This window comes from Lolium rigidum, chromosome 4, assembly GCF_022539505.1.
Source record: "Lolium rigidum isolate FL_2022 chromosome 4, APGP_CSIRO_Lrig_0.1, whole genome shotgun sequence".
Taxonomy (NCBI): Eukaryota; Viridiplantae; Streptophyta; class Magnoliopsida; order Poales; family Poaceae; genus Lolium; species Lolium rigidum.
This window is the reverse complement of record NC_061511.1, coordinates 231,453,713-231,473,435: the sequence shown is the minus strand read 5'-3', so window position 1 is coordinate 231,473,435 and position 19,723 is coordinate 231,453,713. Positions and strand designations below refer to the sequence as shown.

The following is a 19,723-nucleotide window of genomic DNA, read 5'->3' as shown; positions in this document are numbered from 1 at the left end:
CTAGTTTCCTTTTAAGAATACTCACCAAGATTACAAATTTTTGGCATGACCTTTACTATTTATTCAATATTTAGATCACGGATAAAATAATTTTACAATAATAGTGTGAAGAGCACTAACTATATGACATGCAATCAAGTCATTTTCTTTCTTTCTTTCTTTCTTTCTTTCTTTCTTTCTTTCTTTCTTTACATGCACCCCTACACCTTTCTTTCTTTACATGCACCCCTACACCAGACCGGGTGAGTTACATACGTACAGAGAAATTTAGAAGGATCTGCCTCATCAGTCTTCTTACGCTTTCTTTCTTTACATGCTGAAATGCAAAAACACATCTCACGGCGCCGCTGTCGCCGTATCTGATGGCCGAAGGGCGGCCCCTCCACCCTTGGAGGTTTTCTACGGCGCCACTGTCGCCGTCTACCTTGGCCGTAGGGTGGCCCCTCCATCCTGAGACGGCGCTTGTTCATCGTCTGCAGGACTTCTTCAACCTCCAATCATCTAGACGGAGGCTCAACAGCATTGTTGGAGTTAGCTCCCGCCTTCATGCCCCAAGTGGTTTCGTCCCTGGCGGCGTGGAGGTTGGCTCCGGCGAGTTCGACGGTGGTGGATCTGGAGCTGGCCTTGATCGCGTTTTCTTTTACCGGTCAAAGGTCCTTAGTGTAAAAAGTTTGGGTCGGTTTGTAATTTTTTTTTCTTCATGACCCTTTGTGTATATGTAACTTCACCGCTGATAATGAAGCTCTAGGTCCTTCGGGACCTCTCCTGTTCAAAAAAAACAAAGGGTTAGAACCTCTGCATCACCTACTAAGTACAACTTGGAGCTAAGGAAACAAGTAACCGAATGTGTTCGAGTACAACTACTTGCGTACAGATTTAGGAAGAGTGCATTCACCTAGATATACATGGTCTTTGTTGAGGCCAACAACATATTTCAACACCGGCATGAGCAAGATGAATAACGGCTAGAATGATTGGTACCTGCTAACCAGTAGGACTGCAGATTCCGTCTTTAAAAAGGAAGCATCGTGTTTTTCAATTACACAGCCACTTTGATCATGGCCATATAGGTACAAGCAAGTGGCGCCAAAAATTACTAAGCCAACAAGGGTCGTGAATACGGATGGAGACTAGGGTTTGCTTTTCTCGGGTAGTACGATGATGACACAATGCGGCTCGGGCCGGGAAATGCTTGTTCAAAATAAAAAACCGGGAAGTAATGTAAGGTAAAATAATTGTCACTTTGTCTTCTCCTCCTCTCTAATCTCCACGTGATTGGCGTGCCTATCATTGGCCAAATTCCGACAATGGCCGTATTACTTGCCGCCGCCAGTCCTTGCAGCCTGTCGTCGCCCAATTCCCGCCACCTCCCGACCACCTACTTGTCCTCATAGAGCTCCACCAGGGTCGAGTGCATCCGCGCCGTTTCCGCGAGTTGCCGCTCGAGCCATCCCTGCGCGCCTCGCCTCACCTTCTCGGACGTCGCCCCGTCCCATGTCCGCGCGATCCTCGCGCCTGTCCCATGCTCTGGCCACACCAAATCAACCTATTCGCGTGTTGGTGTCGCTGCTACGCCAAGGAACCGACCACGGGCTGTTGCCGCATGGGCGCGAAGGAAGGCCAGCCGGTGGGAGTGGGGGTTGCCGAGAGTGGGTAGTGAAGTAGAACCTAGGAGACTTCGGCGCCAGCGCATGGAGATGGACCAAGCCAAAGGAGAGGAGCCACGAGAGGGAGGGTGAAGCGGCGCTCCGATGCTCCATCTCTAGGCCTCTGTACTCAATCGATTTAGACTAAGTTGGACTATTGAGACTTGAGATGTAGACATCTAGTTTCCTATTTTGTAGTAGTAATTTGGGACTAATTTAGAAATATATTTGAATTATTATTTGCAGTTTTGTAGCATTGGTGATGTAAAATACATCATCTTCTAGAGTACCTTCTAGGGGAGAGGTAATGTATTTTACATCATCTGAAATTTGATAGTAAAAACAGGTGATGTCAAAATAGGGGGGAAAGTAAAAAAAAAAAGGTGATGTAAATACATCATCTCTTGGAGATGATGTAATGATTCTGCGGGAGTAAGAGAAGAACAATTGATACACTAAAGCTCACGATTGTGTTATAGAAAAAAAGTATAGCTTGGCTAGCACCATTTGCAACATTCCGTCTATCGCATTTGATATTGTCGTCTACCTACTGCGACATGGAAGTGAAAACACGTACGTGTCCATCTTGTCCCATCAAAGGCAGAGGGTAATGAATGTGCGCCGCCGCATCTCTGGGATGTGATGGGTGGAGGATCACGGTGGAACGACGGGGATCTAGCATGGCTAGATGGTGGCGCCGGTGCAGCAGTGGCATGTCGCTAGGATTTGTTGTGGAGTGAGGCGACGCAGCGGCCCGTTCTAGGCGGGCCCCGTGCTTGATTTGTGGGCTAGATTGGCCACGCCCGTCCCTTTCTCGACGTGACGGTGAAGAGGGTGATGACGGCGCCCACGCGCATGAGTTCATGTTTGGCGATGATGGCGGCGCACCGGCCTGCTAGAGGCCCAATTTGTTCAGGACGTCGTTGCATATGCGCCCGGCTGCTGCTTGGTGAGCTCGTGGAGTTTGGTTGTCTTTGGGAGGAGGAAGTTGGAATGATGTGAGGAGTGTCTTCGGTGTTGCATCATCCGGTCATGCGTTGCAGATGAATGGCACCGTCGGGGGTGGAATTTGGTTGGTACCATGTTGGGTGGCCCGGGAGTGGTGGATGGCCATGGATGCAGGTGTTGCATGGGTGGGGGATGTGTTTCCACGCGTGGGGGGGGGGGTGGCATGGTCCTAGTTTGGTTTTGCGTGAGTGAGATTGCTGACGAAAGCCGTACTCTAGCTGTCGGCGTTGATGTAAGAGATGTCACTCGCCTTTCACGACATAATTGGGGGGAAACCCTAGATCCGGTACTGTATGTCTTGTCATCTTGTGGTGGGTTGATGTTGTCTAGGTGTTTGCGCGGTATTGCTCTAATAAACTGAGCAGTGTGAGGCTCTCGAGCATTTTCTAGCTGTTAAATGGATTTAGCCGCTCTTTTGGTAACATAAAAAAAATCACGTTCCCATGATATATGTATATAGAAACACAAACAAAACAAAAACGAAAATCAAAAAAAGGTGACATGGGATCACCGAGTTGGAAGAATTGGTTGCTACAACACTGTCGATCTGTTTTTATTTTTTCTTGTGGGTAGGAGAAGGTAAATATGGGATGCACGCATCATTTTGCATGTTATAAAAGTCAGTCACACTCACGTACGTGTACGGTTTGGTAGGGTGAGCAAGCAGAATCCGTATCGATGGATTCAGTTGGTACGGAATCGAGGCGGTGAGGCCACCGAATTAATGGATGGATCCAGGCACCGAAGCGGTGTTGGACTTGGATGCGACCGCCCGGCCTTATTAATTCCTTGGCGTCAATCGATGGAGGCGCTTCGATCTTTTTGGGTTCCGAATCAATTCCCGACTGCTGCGATCGAAGCGGCGACTTGGAACCCGCCCGCGTGGTTGGTGTTCATTGGCGGCGTCTCGATCAGCCGGTCGGTAATTAATAGCCTTTTTTTTTTTTTCCAACGACCGGTGCACGCGCGCGTGACATCGAGGGAAGAATAGAAGCCACACACGTTCCGCACCAGGAATTAGTATGCCGCTGCAACACCCCGTTGGTACAAGAAGCCCCACCACGGCCCCCACGTAATCGGCACGCCCACACCACTCCTTCCCTTCCCGCTTACTCGCGCCCTCCTGCCTCCGGTGGCGATGCAGAGCAGCAGCAATGCAGGCTTTCACCTCCAGCCGCTTCCCAACCCTCCTCGACCCCATCTCCAAGGCCGCCAAAGCCCACGCGCCGCCGCCGCCGCCTGCTGCAAACGCTAGCCTCCATCCCCGCCGATGCCGCCGCGCCGTCGCCGCCGCCCCCGTCACTCTCCCGGCTCCTCGCCGCCGCGCTGCGGGGAGGACGCGTCTGCGGGGAGCTCCCCGACCTACTCTCGGCCGGCGGGGCAGGAAGAGGGGCGGGGATAGGGACGCTGCTGATGAGCACGACGGCGGCGGCGGTGACCAAGGCGCGGGAGAGCCCCTACATCCTCGCGCTGGCGGCCAACCCAACGTTCGTGTCCGGGATGCTGGCCTTCGCGGCGGCGCAGGTCGCCAAGGTCGTGCTCACCTCCGTGGTGGAGCGGCGGTGGAGCCCGCGGATGCTGTGCAGCTCCGGCGGGATGCCCTCCTCGCACTCCGCGCTCTGCACCGCGCTCACCGCCTCCGTCGCGCTCTGCCACGGCGTCCGCGACGCGCTCTTCCCCGTGTGTCTTGGGTTCAGTCTCATTGTCATGTACGACGCCACGGGCGTCAGGCGCCACGCCGGGATGCAGGCCCAGGTCACCTCTTGCTTTTATCCCTTCTTTCTCTTCTGGTGTCATTAGATGCGCGCACGGTATATGTTGGAGCCAGAACATCTTTCGGTTGTAGTGATGACATGTTGCTGGTTTCCGTCGCACACTAGATTTAGTCGGATTTGTGGGACTGATGCAGATTCAGTCCGCTACTGTGGAAATTTCCTATAGAAGCACACAATCTGAATATGATAAAGCTGGGGATGCATGAAATTGGCCATGCCACTATTAGCCTACACATTGCTACACATTGAGCTGAAGCTAATATTGACAGTATTCCGTCGTTTGGTCACTTCGGCTGACCAAGAATTGTTTCTGTTTCACGCTGGTTACTTGTATGGTTTGGTTTATAAGCAGTGGGTATGATCGTTCTCCTTTGACAAATGATTGCAACATGTGTAGTGTGGCTAAGAAGTTCGAAACTAAAATCAGAACGGATTGTTATTTTGGTGGGAGCATGCTATATTCGAGTCTTTTCAGTGACAGAATGAATTTTATCCCCCATGTCAAATTTGTAATGGTGCCATCTTCCGCTGGGGATAAACTAAGCAAGGTTGTACTGATGACATGATTGCTCAATTCCACCGAGGGCTAGATATACTAGGATCTGTGGGGCTAAACCAAATTCAGTCCAGTGTGATATTGCCTATAAAAGTACAGAATCTGATCATGCTAAAGCCTAAAGGTGGGAATATATGAACATTGTCATATGTGATTGGTCATGTCACTGCTAGTCTGCTCAGTTAGTTTACTGTAATAAGTTTAACCCAATGATAGACGCTAAGCCAAAGGCAGTGCTAAGAGTATTCAGTCATTGGATCGTTTCTGCTTACCCAGAAGTGGTTCTTATGTCACTCTGATTACTTGTATGCTTTCATTTTTAAGCAGTCGACCTAATCATGCCCTTTGAGAAATGCTTGTAACATGGGTAGTGTGGCTAAAATGTTTGAACCTAAATTCTGAACGGATACCAGGATCTGTGACATGACAAAACTTCGTTAATCTTAGATGAGGAACAAGAACAGGACCTGCCACAAGGTGTAAACTCGATCCTTTCTTCGTCCTGCTGGCTCAAGTTCTGAACATTTTTTCGAGGATTCCACCTTTCATTTTCCTGTACTTCGGTGCCATCATATAAGAAGTTCTTAGTTAATTAGAACCTGAGCTAACACGAAAAACGAAGGATCGACTTAACACCTTCATTACGCTGGTTGGGTCGGCGTGATTGCCACCTTCATTACCCCGCTGGGGTATTCATCCTACGGTTTTGTAGTCACTTTTTTTCCTCCCATTAAATTTCACAGTTCCGTTGCCTGATATATTTCTTCTGGTTGACATAGGTACTCAATAAGATCGTTGAGGACCTGTTCCAAGGCCACCCCATCAGCGAAAGGAAACTCAAGGAGTTGTTAGGGCACACCCCATCTCAGGTCTTCGCCGGCGCCTTTCTGGGCATCCTCGTGGCCTGGTTCTGTTGCCAAGGTTGTATTGCTGCCATTTGATACTGCTCATAACGTATTAGTGCATTCTAAGCGGAGTTTTGCATCTGCTGTAACCATTGCTGAACAAAATAGGCACTTGATTTGTTGCACATTGGCTGGCTGTGTACATAAATAGCATGGATAAGATCTCACGACTTTGATACTTATGTTTGATTCAAAATTTTGCAGTATTCTCTTTTCTGTTCCTACTGCTGCAGAAGCTTTAGCTCTTTCATAGTCACATGAAAATTTGCATACTATTAGAGTATTAGTTAAGCAGGAGAAAATTGTTCAATTAATGAACGAAAATTCAAGCTAAGCCCAAAGTCATCATTATGGGAGGTGCCAACTCACAGGTTGCCACTGGTCAGCTTGGCAAGAAAGTTTTTTAAAACTGAAGTTTTACGAAACCAGAGTATTTGACTGCCTGGCATAGCAATATGTTAGTTTTGAAAAAAAAATCTGGAGTTGTTTTCCAATACTCCAAAAATAGCATGATTTCAGAGATAATCAAGTATTAACACCACAGTCTTTTTTTACAGCTAAACACATCAAAATATTTGAAACTATTATATTTTAAGAAACTATAGTGTACTACTAAAATACTTTAAAATTATTTTGCTACCAAACACAGCCTAAGCCGCCAGGAAGAAAAAGACTGTCGAGATTTGTAGACTCCAACAAAGACCTTGACGCCCATGCACTATTTGCAGCCATACTGGTTGCATATATTGATTTTATTTTCTCCTTTTCGTGTTTACGCTTCCTTTGCACTGCCTCCGTTTATGAAAAAACGGTAAGCTTTTGTTTTCAAAATCAAATACTGTAATATAAAATTTAAATAAGTTTATCTAATACCATTAAAAGCTACAAGCAATGTGAATAGGTACATTATGAAATTTATCTCTTATGATATCTATCGTAATGTAGTTTACTACCGGAAAACGGATCTTTGCCTAGTTTTGAAGGGATGGCACACGCAGGATATGGCTATGGGTAGAGTCATCTCACACCCGTACCCGTCGCTCTCGATTTTACCCAAGATCCGTAACCATACCTGTCAACGGGTACATGTTTTTCCTATACCCGCCACCGGCATAGTAAATGGGTACCCACGGGTAAATATCCGTGCTTATAACACATCAAATTAATCAAAATAGTCCTAGAACCATAATTTATAAAAACAACACATTATAAACATCAACACATAATTATGAACAAGCTCATATTATAAGCGAGAACACATTCTCATAAGTAGAACCAGTTGACCATAAATAGCAGCACATCGAGACGTGATCACGTAAAGATGATATGTACCATGATAGTCACACAAAAGGAGGTGAAATGATCCTAAATAGGATTTAATCCTCAGTAGCCTATCAACGATTGTGAGACCGGAAAACGTGAGATTTGGCCGATCTACATAATTGTGTGATTAGGGGGAAATTAAGTACTCTAGAATATTACAATGGCCCACGTGTCAAAGTTTGGATGGGTAAATGGGTATGCGGATATGGGTTCTACGATCCTATACATGTACCCGCTTTACTCGATGAGTATGATATTTTCTCAATTATACACTCATGTGTGAGTTTTTATCCTATACCCGTACTCTTAATGGGTGTTTACCCAACGGGTCACGGGTCATGGCCTCATGGGTACTCATTACCATCCCTAACTTATAATCTTTGTCGAGAGTATTCGTTTTCGGAACTCGGGAAAGACAATCGTTACCGTGTATCAACATGAAAATACTTGGCAAAGACCTTTGCGGAGTAGCTGTGAAATTACAATCGGTAAAGGCTTGCTGGGTTTTTAAATTTTACTTTTGCTGAATTTTTTTGATGGTGTGCAAAGATATTTTTTTGTTGATACTTCTCTCGACAAACTTTATCAGATGTTACTCTTTCGGGTAGCGGAGAGAGTACAAAACGGTTGCTGTTCATGCTGGCTGATGATGGAAAGGAGGCGAGCAACATCCAGCTAGCCGTGCCACGGGTCCAGGTCGCTCGTAGGCATCGATCGCCGACCGGCCGGCGATTGCTCGGCTCGGATGTCCCTGTTTCGTCGTTGACGAAAGCAGACGCTCGCCGCCTGATTTTCAGTGGATAAACCAAATCAAGCACCGCGAGTGCTCGCCTACCTCCCAGCAGAAGATCATCGAGACCACGCGGAAACGTGCACATACAGGCAAGCCGAAGCTGTGGCGCACGCAGCAGTGTACAGCTACAGCCGCCGCCGTCGACGGCGACGGCGCCTCGGCATTCTGTCGATACGGCTCACTTATCTCGCTCCGATGGACCCACCACGGTCGCCGGATGAGCTAGCATCCCATCGCCGGCAAGGTGCATCACGATGCGCGATTGCCTGCATATGTACGTCGTCGTTTAAATTAATCACTTCTTCTCAAGCAAGCGACTCTTAATTCAGAGCAAAATCTATGAAAGGTTACTGAACATGAGTCTATTACTCTACATGGCCAAGGTACATCACGATGCGCGATTTGCGGTTATCGAATACAAGATACCGTAGAGCTCCGTATTTTTTGACGTGGCACCGATTTGACTAATCTCTAGCAGCAAGATTTCTTGCAAAACGTTGCTTCCTTAAAGCTAGCTAATACCTTCGTGCTGTAAGTTCTCGCTTTTACATTCTAAACGAAAGAAGTCCACATCACCCCCCTATGTATTAGATTTGGGACGCTAGACCCCCCTAAGTATCAATTGGTACATATAACCCCCCTAAGTATTAGATACCGGATAAATTACCCCCTCAAAATGGTGATGGCTGTTTTAGTAGTGGTTTTGGTCCATGTGGACACCGGTGTATCGATTCAACAGCATCAATCTGGATGGGAATAAATGTATGTGCATCAGGAATTTGGAGATGGCCTTGGCTTGGATTAATCACAACCGAGACAGCAAGGGTGAAACGGAGGAGAGGTCCTGCGTGAGCGCGACCATGGCGTGTATCTGCATCTGGAGCATGGCGTCCGGAAGGCACCCGGCCACCAGCCGCCCCAGGTCTTTTGCCTTCCTCGCCAGCGCCAGCGCGCGCGCGGAGGTTGAGCTGAAGGGGTAAGCGCTCACCGATGGCGCCGTGGTGCGGGAGGCGGGGAGGATCGCGCTGCTCCACCGCGAGCGGCCGCACGCGCCGACACCGAATGCCCTGTTGGCCGCGTCACAGAACCTCGGGATATTTTATGATTTGCCACACTTTTCTTGAAAGTGTCTATTATTTGCTACATGACCACCACCTGTCAGTGACACATAAAATGGCAAATGATAGAAGTGCAAAGAAAAGTGTGGAAAATTATAAAATCCCCCCAGAACCTCACGCACGGCGGCGCCGGGAACCTCTTGTCACAAAACTCGTGACTTTTTTCCGCTATTAAACCAAAACAAACCCAAACTAATATGCCTCCTCTCCCCTGCTCTCGCCATGGCACACGCACAACAATCTCCCTCACTCGCACTCTCTCTGGCCAAGATCCATGGCGGCCGTGAGCACACCGGGTCGTGGCGGAGGAGTTCAGCAAGCGTGAGCTTGAGGTAGCCGGTATTCTCGCTGACCTGCCATCCATCATGCAGGCGCAGTGCCGCCGCCACCGCCGCCTCGAGCCGCAGAAGCAACGACAACAACGGCCAGAGGTCCCCATTGGCGGCGCCGGCCGAGGAAGGTTCTTTCGGCGCTACAGGCGGTTCAGGTGGCGGAGAAGCCCGCGGCGGCCGCAATAGTTGCTGCTGAAGACGACCATAGGATGGTAGGCTTCGCCAGCCCGGACGGCCGGAAACCCCACTCGCTTTCCCCCACGACGACCACGACGTCAAGGAGAAGGCTGCGCGTCATCCTTCTCGGGCTCGTCTCCTTGCTTGCGCTTGCAGCCCCTCTCGTCTTCTATGTCTCGGCCTCTCCCTATATGGGGCAGACACGCATCTATTTGATGAGAGACAGCGGCGGGAGAGATAGAAGCGGCGGCGCTGTGCCAAGCAGGCGACGCTGTGCCAGAGGAAGGAGCGCGGACCAAAAATACCATTGTCCACGTGGACCAAAACCACCGCTAAAACAGCCATCAGTAACCTGAGGGGGCGATTTGGCTGGTATCTCATACTTAAGGGGGTTATATGACCCAGTTAATACTTAGGGGGGTCTAGCATCCCAAATCCAATACATAGGGGGTCATTTGGACTTCTTTCCATTCTAAACCGAGTAGATCTACCTACGTCTTCATACAATTTATTTATTAGTAGAAAAATATAGAACTACTCATTTGTTAACACAAAAACGGAAAATTACAACACTGTGCTTTCACGATTTGATTGATTCGTTTTCTTGATTAGTGTGCCTGCCTCCTTTCCGGCCAGTAGTTTTTGTGGCTTTGTCCGCGCTGCCCGCGCGGCTGCACTTCATTGGCCGGGGAAAAGCAGCTGGGGTGACGATGCCGGTGCCGGCAGTATGCACGTGCATGTGTCGTGCCTTGCCACCTGTGCTCCTGCGCAGTGCGCACGCACGGCGGGTGGACGCAGGTGCACACGTGATCTCTCTCACCGCCACCGCTGCGAGATTTCATTTGCGCCCGCCACGTGAACGGAACGATGCAAGCTGACCACGTTTCGCAGAAACGGTTTCGGCGTGCATATCGGTGCAACACTTCACTTTTTCGCACGCCAGACGAGAGGTAAAATATTACTACCACTAACCACAAAAGTACATCGAAAGTTCGTCTAAATTTAAATATATATAGACTATTTTTTTATATAAATACATCGCAATTTAAATATATATAGACTATTTCGTAGTTGACCGATACCCATGGTGTAGGAAAAGATATTCCACGCCGAACATATTTTTGATGTGTTACATTATAAAAGTTTATGTTTGATGTATAAACAGCTACGTTTATATTGACTCACCATGAAAAAATCAACATGAAAATACAATATATAAGTCATGACAACATAAAACTCATGAAAAATAGTTATTTTATGTCGTATTTTCATACGTAACGTAAAAAAAACTTTTTACATCATGTCTATATTTTCTTACATTCGTCTAAAGACAAAATCTATGTGTCACAAAAATAATGTAGCTTCAAAAGATACAAGATGAGTGTAGAATAACTATTCTACTCCTCGGTAGCCAAATATCGCGAGTGTTGAACTACGTGCTTATGTAGATGTATATTGTTTAAATTAATTTAGTTACAATATTATTATTTTCCGCTCATATGAGCCTTTTTTTTGCGAGAAATCTACTGATTTATTAATAATCATCAACAATAGTACAAATAGCTTAAAAAGAAAAAAAAATCATATGATCCATTAAGTGAAAATAAATCGAATTGGTCAACGATGAACAAAAATGGGTCGGGCCGTTGAGCTGTCCCGACCTAAAACGACGAACCGATTTCACGTTTACACCTAATCCAAACATATCAAAGAACAATTTTAATGTTTGAAATGTACAGTATCCGACAGGTGAGAATGCCCTTAAAGTGGCGCGGATTCATCTCACCTCCAACCTTCGGCTGGGGTAAATGTCCCAAACGATGGTGAAATCGACGCGTGGAAAGTGACGAGAGGAGGGCACACACCTGACCCAGACTCGAAAAGCGAGAGCCAGGTGTGGCCGGAAGCGCGGTGACGCCTCAACTTTCCTGTCGCACATCACGCTAAAGCCAAGCTGCAGCACACATATTTTACTACTTCAGCTTCGTTGGGTTGTTGCAGATAAAGAAATGGCGAAATCTCGCTAGACAGGGACGGCGCCGCGCGCCTACTTGCCGCTCTTCGTTCTTCTTTTAACGCCGGTGGCTCCCTGCGGTCGTCCCGTGAGCCAACGGAACGCTGGAAACTTCCAGGTAAACTCCACCAGACAAAGCAGCAGCCGCCAGCGCCCTACAGCCGAACCCAGAGTCCGTCCACGCACACGGCCGCCGGCCTCGCCCAAGATCGATCCTCCTGCTCCTGGGCGGCGCAGTGAAAGCACGGCGAGAAAACCATTTGACTTGCCGCCCCACTCCCACCGAGTAGCCGCCATTAAACTACGCATCGTCCACACGAGGAGATAGCCAGACGGAGGTGACCGACGCGGACGGGCAAAAGGCGCCGGCTCAAAGATTGCCGGGCAGAGCGGCGATCTGATCTCATCTCAGGTCAGTTGTTCTTCGTGAACCGTGAGCATCTCTTGGGCTGCTGCCGCCCGCATCACGGGAGGGTCAACGCCTGCACTGCAGGAAGCTTCCCCTTTGACGTGCTAGCCGCCGGCGCCGGTGAGTCGGCTCGATCCATGGGCTGCGCTTCGTCGTCGAAGCGGCGCAGGCGCGCGCCGGGGTACGAGGACCCCGCCGTGCTCGCCGCCCAGACCTCCTGTGAGCACCTTCGCCCCTCTATCTCTCTTACGCATTCCCCACCTCATCGATCGTTGCTTCTTCATCGTAAAGTACAATACAAGTTTGCCTTGCCTTTCCTCTGTACTCTTACCTGACGTGCATTGCCGCATTGCAGTCACGGTGAACGAGGTGGAGGCGCTGTACGAGCTCTACAAGAAGCTCAGCTTCTCCATCATCAAAGACGGCCTCATCCACAAGGTAGTAGTAACATAATTCTTTCAGTCCGATTTCTGTCTTCTCCTGTGTTCGTCAACGATTAGTTTCTCTGATCTTGTCTGCCCTCCTCGTTGTTCACCAGGAGGAGTTCCAGCTCGCCTTGTTCAGGACCAGCAAGGGAGCCAACCTCTTCGCCGACAGGGTCTTCGACCTCTTCGATCTCAAGCGCAACGGGGTGATCGAGTTCGGGGAGTTCGTGCGCTCGCTCAGCATATTCCACCCAAAAGCATCTGAATCGGACAAGACCAAGTGTATGTATCCATCTTCTTGTCCATTCCTCTTTCGCTGTCCGGCCTGTCCATTCATATGCAGAACAAGTTTGCATCATGTACGATGCTGCCCATCCGACCATCCATGTGCAAGACAAGTTTACATCACGCCGGTGGATCACCTGTCATTCCTTCTCTGTTTCCTCTTTTGCAGTTGCATTCAAATTGTATGATTTAAGGGGCACAGGATACATCGAGAAAGAAGAGGTAAAACATTCTCTCGCTCAATCGCCAACCTATATACTCCATGTGCTATTCTGAATTTTAGTTGACGGCTCTGCTTAAACTGTTGACACAGCTTAGAGAGATGGTCCTGGCACTTCTTGACGAGTCCGATCTGTGCCTTTCTGACAGCGCTGTGGAGGAGATTGTGGACAGCGTAATTAACAAAATACTCCTCGCTAAGCATTCAGTCTACTGTATCAAATTTTCCTTCCTTCTAACATGCTCTGTGATGCTCCCTTTGTACTGTCAGACATTCAATCAGGCAGACACTAACGGCGATGGTAGGATAGACCCCAGGGAGTGGGAGGAGTTCGTCAAGAAGAACCCAGCTTCACTCAGGAACATGTCACTACCCTATCTTCAGTGAGTACTCATCTCTTGCTCTACTGCAGCTCTGCAGCTCTCAGCCTCTCACTCACAGCTCCATTACTTTATCAAGATTTCTAGGTTCTGCTTCCTCTAGGCTTCCTTAGTTTAGTATAGACATGCTTCTCTTTTGTTTGCGCTTTTTTTTTTGTCTAATACTTTGGAGTCCTTTGCGCTTTTTTTTTGTCTAATACACAATGGCGCACAATTCAGATAGCTAGCCAATTCAGATGAGTAACGTTGTAATTAGGTTATAGAAAGAAGAGATCTCCTGTTGCTCTTGCCCTTTAAATTTCGAGTGATCTGATGTTCTTGCGCTTGTTGATTCTCAGGGACATTACAACGGCGTTTCCAAGCTTTGTAATGCATTCAGAAGTTGAAGATTGCGGCGGAATCGACAAATAAGAAAAACGCATCAGTACTTTCCACATGCTTCGTTTTTTGAGCTAAGCCAACCTTGATGATGCTGGGAGTCAGTGCGCTCAGAGTGAAGTGATCTCCAACTGGAAAGCCTGAAGCTCAACTAGGAGTGCGGACGGAACTCTGGTAGCTGGTGAGTGTCAGATGATATATAACCAGACAGTAGAAGGAAATCTGATAGCTGACAAGGACAACTGGAAAAATATTTTCTTCGTTTTGTTTTAGTGTAGATGGTAGTGGCCCGATAAACCTTCTGTTTTTCTTGAAGGGTATATCGAGGTTCTGCTTTGACAATCAATCTGATCAACAAACCAGGACTTTTGCGCCAAAATTTGTATCGCTAAATGCATAATCAGACGAAATCAAAATGAACTTTTTTTTGTGACACACAACTCAATAGTACCCCCTCGGCTTTTTTTTACCACTCTGCGTTTGGTTTATTAGAAATGAAAATTATAAACTATGACTAGCTTATTGGAAAACACATCAACATCTATCCATGATATAAAATGCACCAGATACGAAAATATATATTATGGTGATTCGAATAATATTGATTTTATGAGATGTTGATATTCTTGTCTACCGGTTTTGCTAATTCTCATCAAGTTAGAGCTGAGTCCGGTGCTTAGCCTTTAAAATTGCACCCCAATTTCGTGTTAACTGAATTTTTTATGTCGTTTCGGTTCTTTTCCATAGTTGCACGTGAATTGCAACTGGGAAAATAAATAGTTCATACTGCGTGGACCGAAAAATAGATGCACCTTTTTTTTATAATTTTGATGAAGCTTTACAAACTTTAAATTTGACTAAACCTAAAACACATGATGACATGATAAATACAAACGGTGAGAGTACTATTATTCTCAAACTAATGGTCAAATTTTGGTCATGGAATGAGCATGCCATGTAATTTAGCTTGGACAAAGTGTGTATTTTACACATGCGGTTATGTCAAACTCATTTGTTGTTGCCGTCCAGTTCAAAGAGACAATTTGATTGTGATACACGAAGGGTATTTCGAGGTTCAGCTTTGACAGTCCATCTGATCAACAAACCAGGACTTTTGCGCCAAAATTTGTATCGTTAAATGCACAATTAGATGAAATCTAAATGAACGTTTTTTTTTTGTGACACACAACTCAATAGTACCCCCTCTGCTTTTTTTTACCACCCTGCGTTCGGTTTATTAGAAGTGAAAATTATAAACTATGACTAGCATATAGGAAAACTCATCAACATCTATGATCTATCCATGATATAAAATGCATCAGATACAAAAATATATATTATGGTGATCCGACTAATATTGGTTTTATGAGATGTTGATATTCTTTTCTACCGGTTTTGCTAATTATCATTTGACTAAGAGTCAAGTTAGAGCTGAGTACGGTGCTTAGCCTTTAAAATTGCACCACGATAACTGAATTTTTATGTGTTTTTTTTTGCTAGTTGCATGTGGATTGCAACGGAGAAAATAAATAGTTCATACTCCGTGGACCGAAAAATAGACACACTTTTCTTTTATAATTTGTATGAAGCTTTAGAAACTTTAACTTTGACTAAACCTAAAACATATGATAATTATCTCTCATGCGTACCGGTTCCAGAGGGGCATTCGTACCGGTTTTGCAACCGGTACAAATTATTCGGCACTAAAGCCCCCCCTTTCGTACCGGTTGCTTACGAACCGGTATAAAAGGGGCCTCCACGTGGGCCACCAGGAGAGCTCAGGGCTAAGGATCTTTAGTACCGGTTGGTAATACGAACCGGTACCAAAGGTTCCCCCGCGGCAGGGAATTTGCTCGAATCTCCGCCGCGCAGAGAATTGAAGTTTTAGGGTTTTTGGAGGGGTTTAGGGATATCGGTTTGTTTCATATCGCGTCGATGCACCAGAAACGCGTTTGGGTTTATTGAAGTACATGAAGATCAATATGATGCATAGCAAGTTGGTGCATATAATATAACACACATGTAATTGCATAAGATCGCAAATTAAGAAGCACTATGCATGAAGATCGATCTTCATGCATAGTAGTGGTACTCTCCGAGCCGTACTCTATATATTACATGTAGCATAGTGGTACTCTTCGAGTCAACTATATATGTAACATGTACATCTTCATTCATAGTGGAACTCGCGAATGGTGGTATGACGTCCCGAAGGAAGAATCCCGCCAATTCCTCGGCTATTGCTATGAAGCGGTCATCGATTGAGAGCTTGTTCCGCTTTGTTGCCAACTATAAAAGAATAAGATACAAATGAGTACATGAGATATGTGTGTGTGTATATATATATTCAAACCACAATGAAACAACTATTACTGAAACTCAGCACAACTTATGATAAGAAAACAAATTTGTGAATATTGTTTTCGTACCTCTTTATTTCTTGCATTATTAATTCTCTCGCCGACAATTCTGTGGATGTACTCGCAAACGTAGAATCCACAGAGATCAGTCCCTTGTGGTTGTTGCGGGCATTTCTTTACAAGAATATAAGTCAATCAAACAATAGTCAAGTATGATAATTAAAGTTGTGTGGACCTAGGTAGTACTACTTACTTTCGCCTTCCATCGCAGCCTCCGTGGCCATTCATGGGACGTATCTTCCTTGATGAAAGTTGCCCATACGCTGCCCGACAAAAGAAAATGCATAAAAGAGTTATCAATTAGTTCATAGCAGGAAATTAACGAAACAAACCGATAACAATTAAAATTACCTTTTGAGCATTAAATAACAAGACAAGTATAGTTCCGGTTCTTTGCTTAGTGAGTCAAAGACTTCAACTTCTCCAGTTTGCATATTGATGACGAGAAGAATAAAGTGAAACCTACGCACGTTTAAATATGTAGTGTCATATATATAAGGCATTAGTTAAAATTTTGACATACGGTGAGCAAAATATAATGTGTTATAAGACAAGTAAGACTCACCGGAAGTTGTAAGGCCAAATTATTAGGTTTTTGTCACGTTGTCGCTTCAAAAACCTTAGCAAAGTCTCCGGTGTATCCTTGTTATAGACGGGATCTTCTATGGTTTTAACATGCATTGTGTGCGGATCAATGAACCCAATGTTCGTGATTTCATCCCTTTTGCATTCGAGTATCTTCGATCCGCATAATATAGCGCACAAAGGATTATAATCTGCAGACAATGAACGAGCTGAGCTAAAGACTTCTCAAATTAAATAAATCACTTACGGACAATAGGAACCGATGATAGATTTGTCGAGGGCCCGGAGATTGTATAACCGGAAAAGCTCGTTGAAGTCAACGTTCACACAAGTATTCCCGGAAGTAGTGCTCTTCCCTAACTCGCACCATGATAGTCTCGATCCCTTCCTTTGAGGCATTAAGGTACCACGAATGCAAGCTACGCATACGTGTTGGTAGCTTCCCGAGATTCTCGACCAAATCTTTCCCTTGAACAAATTGATATGCTTGTTCAGCCAAGGCGTAATCGGTTGTGTCTTGTCGAGAACTTTGAACGGCCTTCCCGTCAAACACCTTGAGAGGCTCGACCGATTGAACGGGTTGTTGTCCGAGCTGGTAGACTTGGTGTATCCCTTTTATCTCCCCGATACCCGATTTAACGGGTTTTGTCGCCTCGATCATCTTGTCATACGACCTTTCAATAGAACGCCTATAGTCGATGGCGGCGATGGTACAGGGTCATATAGATTCTCAACGGTACGCACAACTTTCTCCCGATCTAGTGTCTTCTCGAAAGGTATCTCTCGGCACTTTCGGTGCAAAAATTTCTTCACCTCGGCCTGAACGGCCTCCACGTTTTCCTCCGGAGTTTTTTCCCAAGGTAACTTCTCGGTAGGCGGCAGTTTTTTCTCCTTTCTAGCTTTCTTCCTAGGCGGCGTACCGTTCCGCTTAACGGACGCTGTCTTACGCGGAGGATCTCGAGATGGTGGACTCACGCCGGGGTCCCTCTCGTGTAGGTGTGGACTTGGCTGCTCACCAGGATCGCCACCAGGAGGAGTCGATGGCATTTGCTGCTCATGTGTAGGAGTCGGTGGCCTTTGCAAAAGGACGACGTACTTCTTCGGCCATAGGGCGAAACCGTGCTTGACATCGGCCGGTGTCCTCTCATCTTCACCTCTAGGAATATCAAGCTCCACTTTTTCAAAACCCGAAACAACTTCATCCACCCCGACACGAACACAACCAGGTGGAATGGGCATATGATGGTGCATTGCTCCATCTTCACTTGGGTACACATAGCCGACCGCCACCTTAACGTACGCGGTCCCGATTAACATATGTAGCTCGCAATCTGTCTTCTCCGTGACATAATCCACGGGGTAGCTTCCTCCACATCCGTCAAGATGCGAGGAACCGACACCGCTTCTTCGCTGAGATGGGGCAGCATCGGCTTGTGGATCCCGTAGAAACAGCCGGCTGATCGGGTGCCCTCTCGATTTCTCTCAAGAGCCTCCACCCTAGATAACAACTCTGTTACAATGTCGGCGTCCTTCTTCTTCTTTCTCGAACGGCTTCTATAAGTGTCAGCGCTGTCCGGCCACGCTTCCTTCATGGTGAGACCCGGGCGAGCTCGTACCCGTCCAACATGTTCAGGGTTCCCCGTAGCGAGTGTCAGCTCGTCATTCTCTCGATCGGGAATGTACTCTCCCTTTCGACCTTGTCAATTGCATCTACAAGCTTCGGTACAATTGCCTCAATTTTTTCCTTCCATTTTCCCTTCGCAATGATCAACCCTCGTCTTTGGGTCCAACCCCGCCCCATGAGCGAACAGCCATAACTTGGACCGTTCGGGCCAGTCCCATGTCCGTGGAGTGATTCCATGATCCATCGCTTTATTCTCAAACGCTGTCCACTTCGGAATGGCACTCTTGTAGCCACCTGACCCCAAATGATGCGGAAGTTTCTTCTTTGCAGCATTTTCGGTATTTTTCTTCGATCGGGACACAAAAGTAGACGATTGCTTATACTCCTTAAATGCGGCCCGATGATCTTTTATCTTCACTAGATTATCATCGAATACTGGATCTTCATTCTTATATTTGTCCCATAAATTTTTCTTGTAGGTCTGGAATTGTATGGCCATCTTCTTCCATGTCCATTCCTTGACTTTATTCTTCTGGCCTTCCGTCATGTCTTCCGGTAGGCTGAACTTTGTCATGAGCGTGTCCCAAAGAAATTTTTTCATCGCGTCGTTGACATAACTAGCACCACTCTCCGGGTTCTTCGGCTTATGCCACTCTTGAATGCTGATCGGTACATGGTCCCTAACAATAACTCCGGATTGACTTGTAAATTTGCGGCAAAACTCCTTGGGCTCCACTCGGTTCACCATTAGCCTTGAATGCCGTGAGGGCTAACCTGCCCTCGCACTTTAGCACCCGCGTCGGGCCTCGTTTTGTTCTAACGGACTTGCTCGATGATCCGGAAGGCTAAAAGAAAAAATTATTCGTTAATAAGTGCAATACAAATAAATGAATGCATCTAGGGATGAACACGGACTAATTGATACATAGATATACACCTCGCCGGAGTTTGTGATGGACACTTCATTGTCTTTTCTAACTTGTTCAGACTCAAGTCCCTCGCCAAAATCATTCGTAAAGTCGGGGTACTCGTTGTCATCTCCATCGTCGGGTTCCGGACCACGGGCACTCTCATAGATCAATCGCTGCACCGCTTCTTCCCCTCCTCATCTCGGACGAAGGTGCCGTCCTCCATACCTCAATGTCACCGCAAAATTAAGAAAGCAATTAATAGCATAATCATGTGAAATACAAACACATATGCCCTCCTTTTGAAATGAATATGCCAAACAAAAACACAAGCATGCCCTTAAGAAAACTTAGTTGTGGTACTTTCTATCTATCCAGATTTCACCTTGTGATGTTCATATGTTTATGTAGTTCAAGAACTATCAATTCCAATCCAATCCGA

The 19,723-nt window shown here is 46.5% G+C and overlaps 2 protein-coding genes across 2 annotated transcripts; both read left to right on the top strand.

Moving 5' to 3' along the window:
- The first annotated feature begins 3,676 nt into the window (after positions 1–3,676).
- Positions 3,677–6,106, top strand: LOC124648398 (uncharacterized membrane protein YuiD-like). The gene is made up of 3 exons (XM_047188177.1): positions 3,677–3,698; positions 3,799–4,409; positions 5,765–6,106. The coding sequence occupies exons 1-3, from the start codon at positions 3,677–3,679 to the stop codon at positions 5,924–5,926; spliced, it is 795 nt and encodes a 264-aa protein (XP_047044133.1). The 3' UTR covers positions 5,927–6,106.
- Positions 6,107–12,193: 6,087 nt separating this feature from the next.
- LOC124707246 (calcineurin B-like protein 4) lies at positions 12,194–14,159 on the top strand. Its single transcript, XM_047238912.1, has 7 exons — positions 12,194–12,275; positions 12,412–12,494; positions 12,595–12,763; positions 12,936–12,988; positions 13,080–13,160; positions 13,257–13,369; positions 13,705–14,159. Exons 1-7 carry the CDS (start codon positions 12,194–12,196, stop codon positions 13,775–13,777), a joined length of 654 nt encoding a protein of 217 aa, XP_047094868.1. The 3' UTR covers positions 13,778–14,159.
- Positions 14,160–19,723: the final 5,564 nt, after the last annotated feature.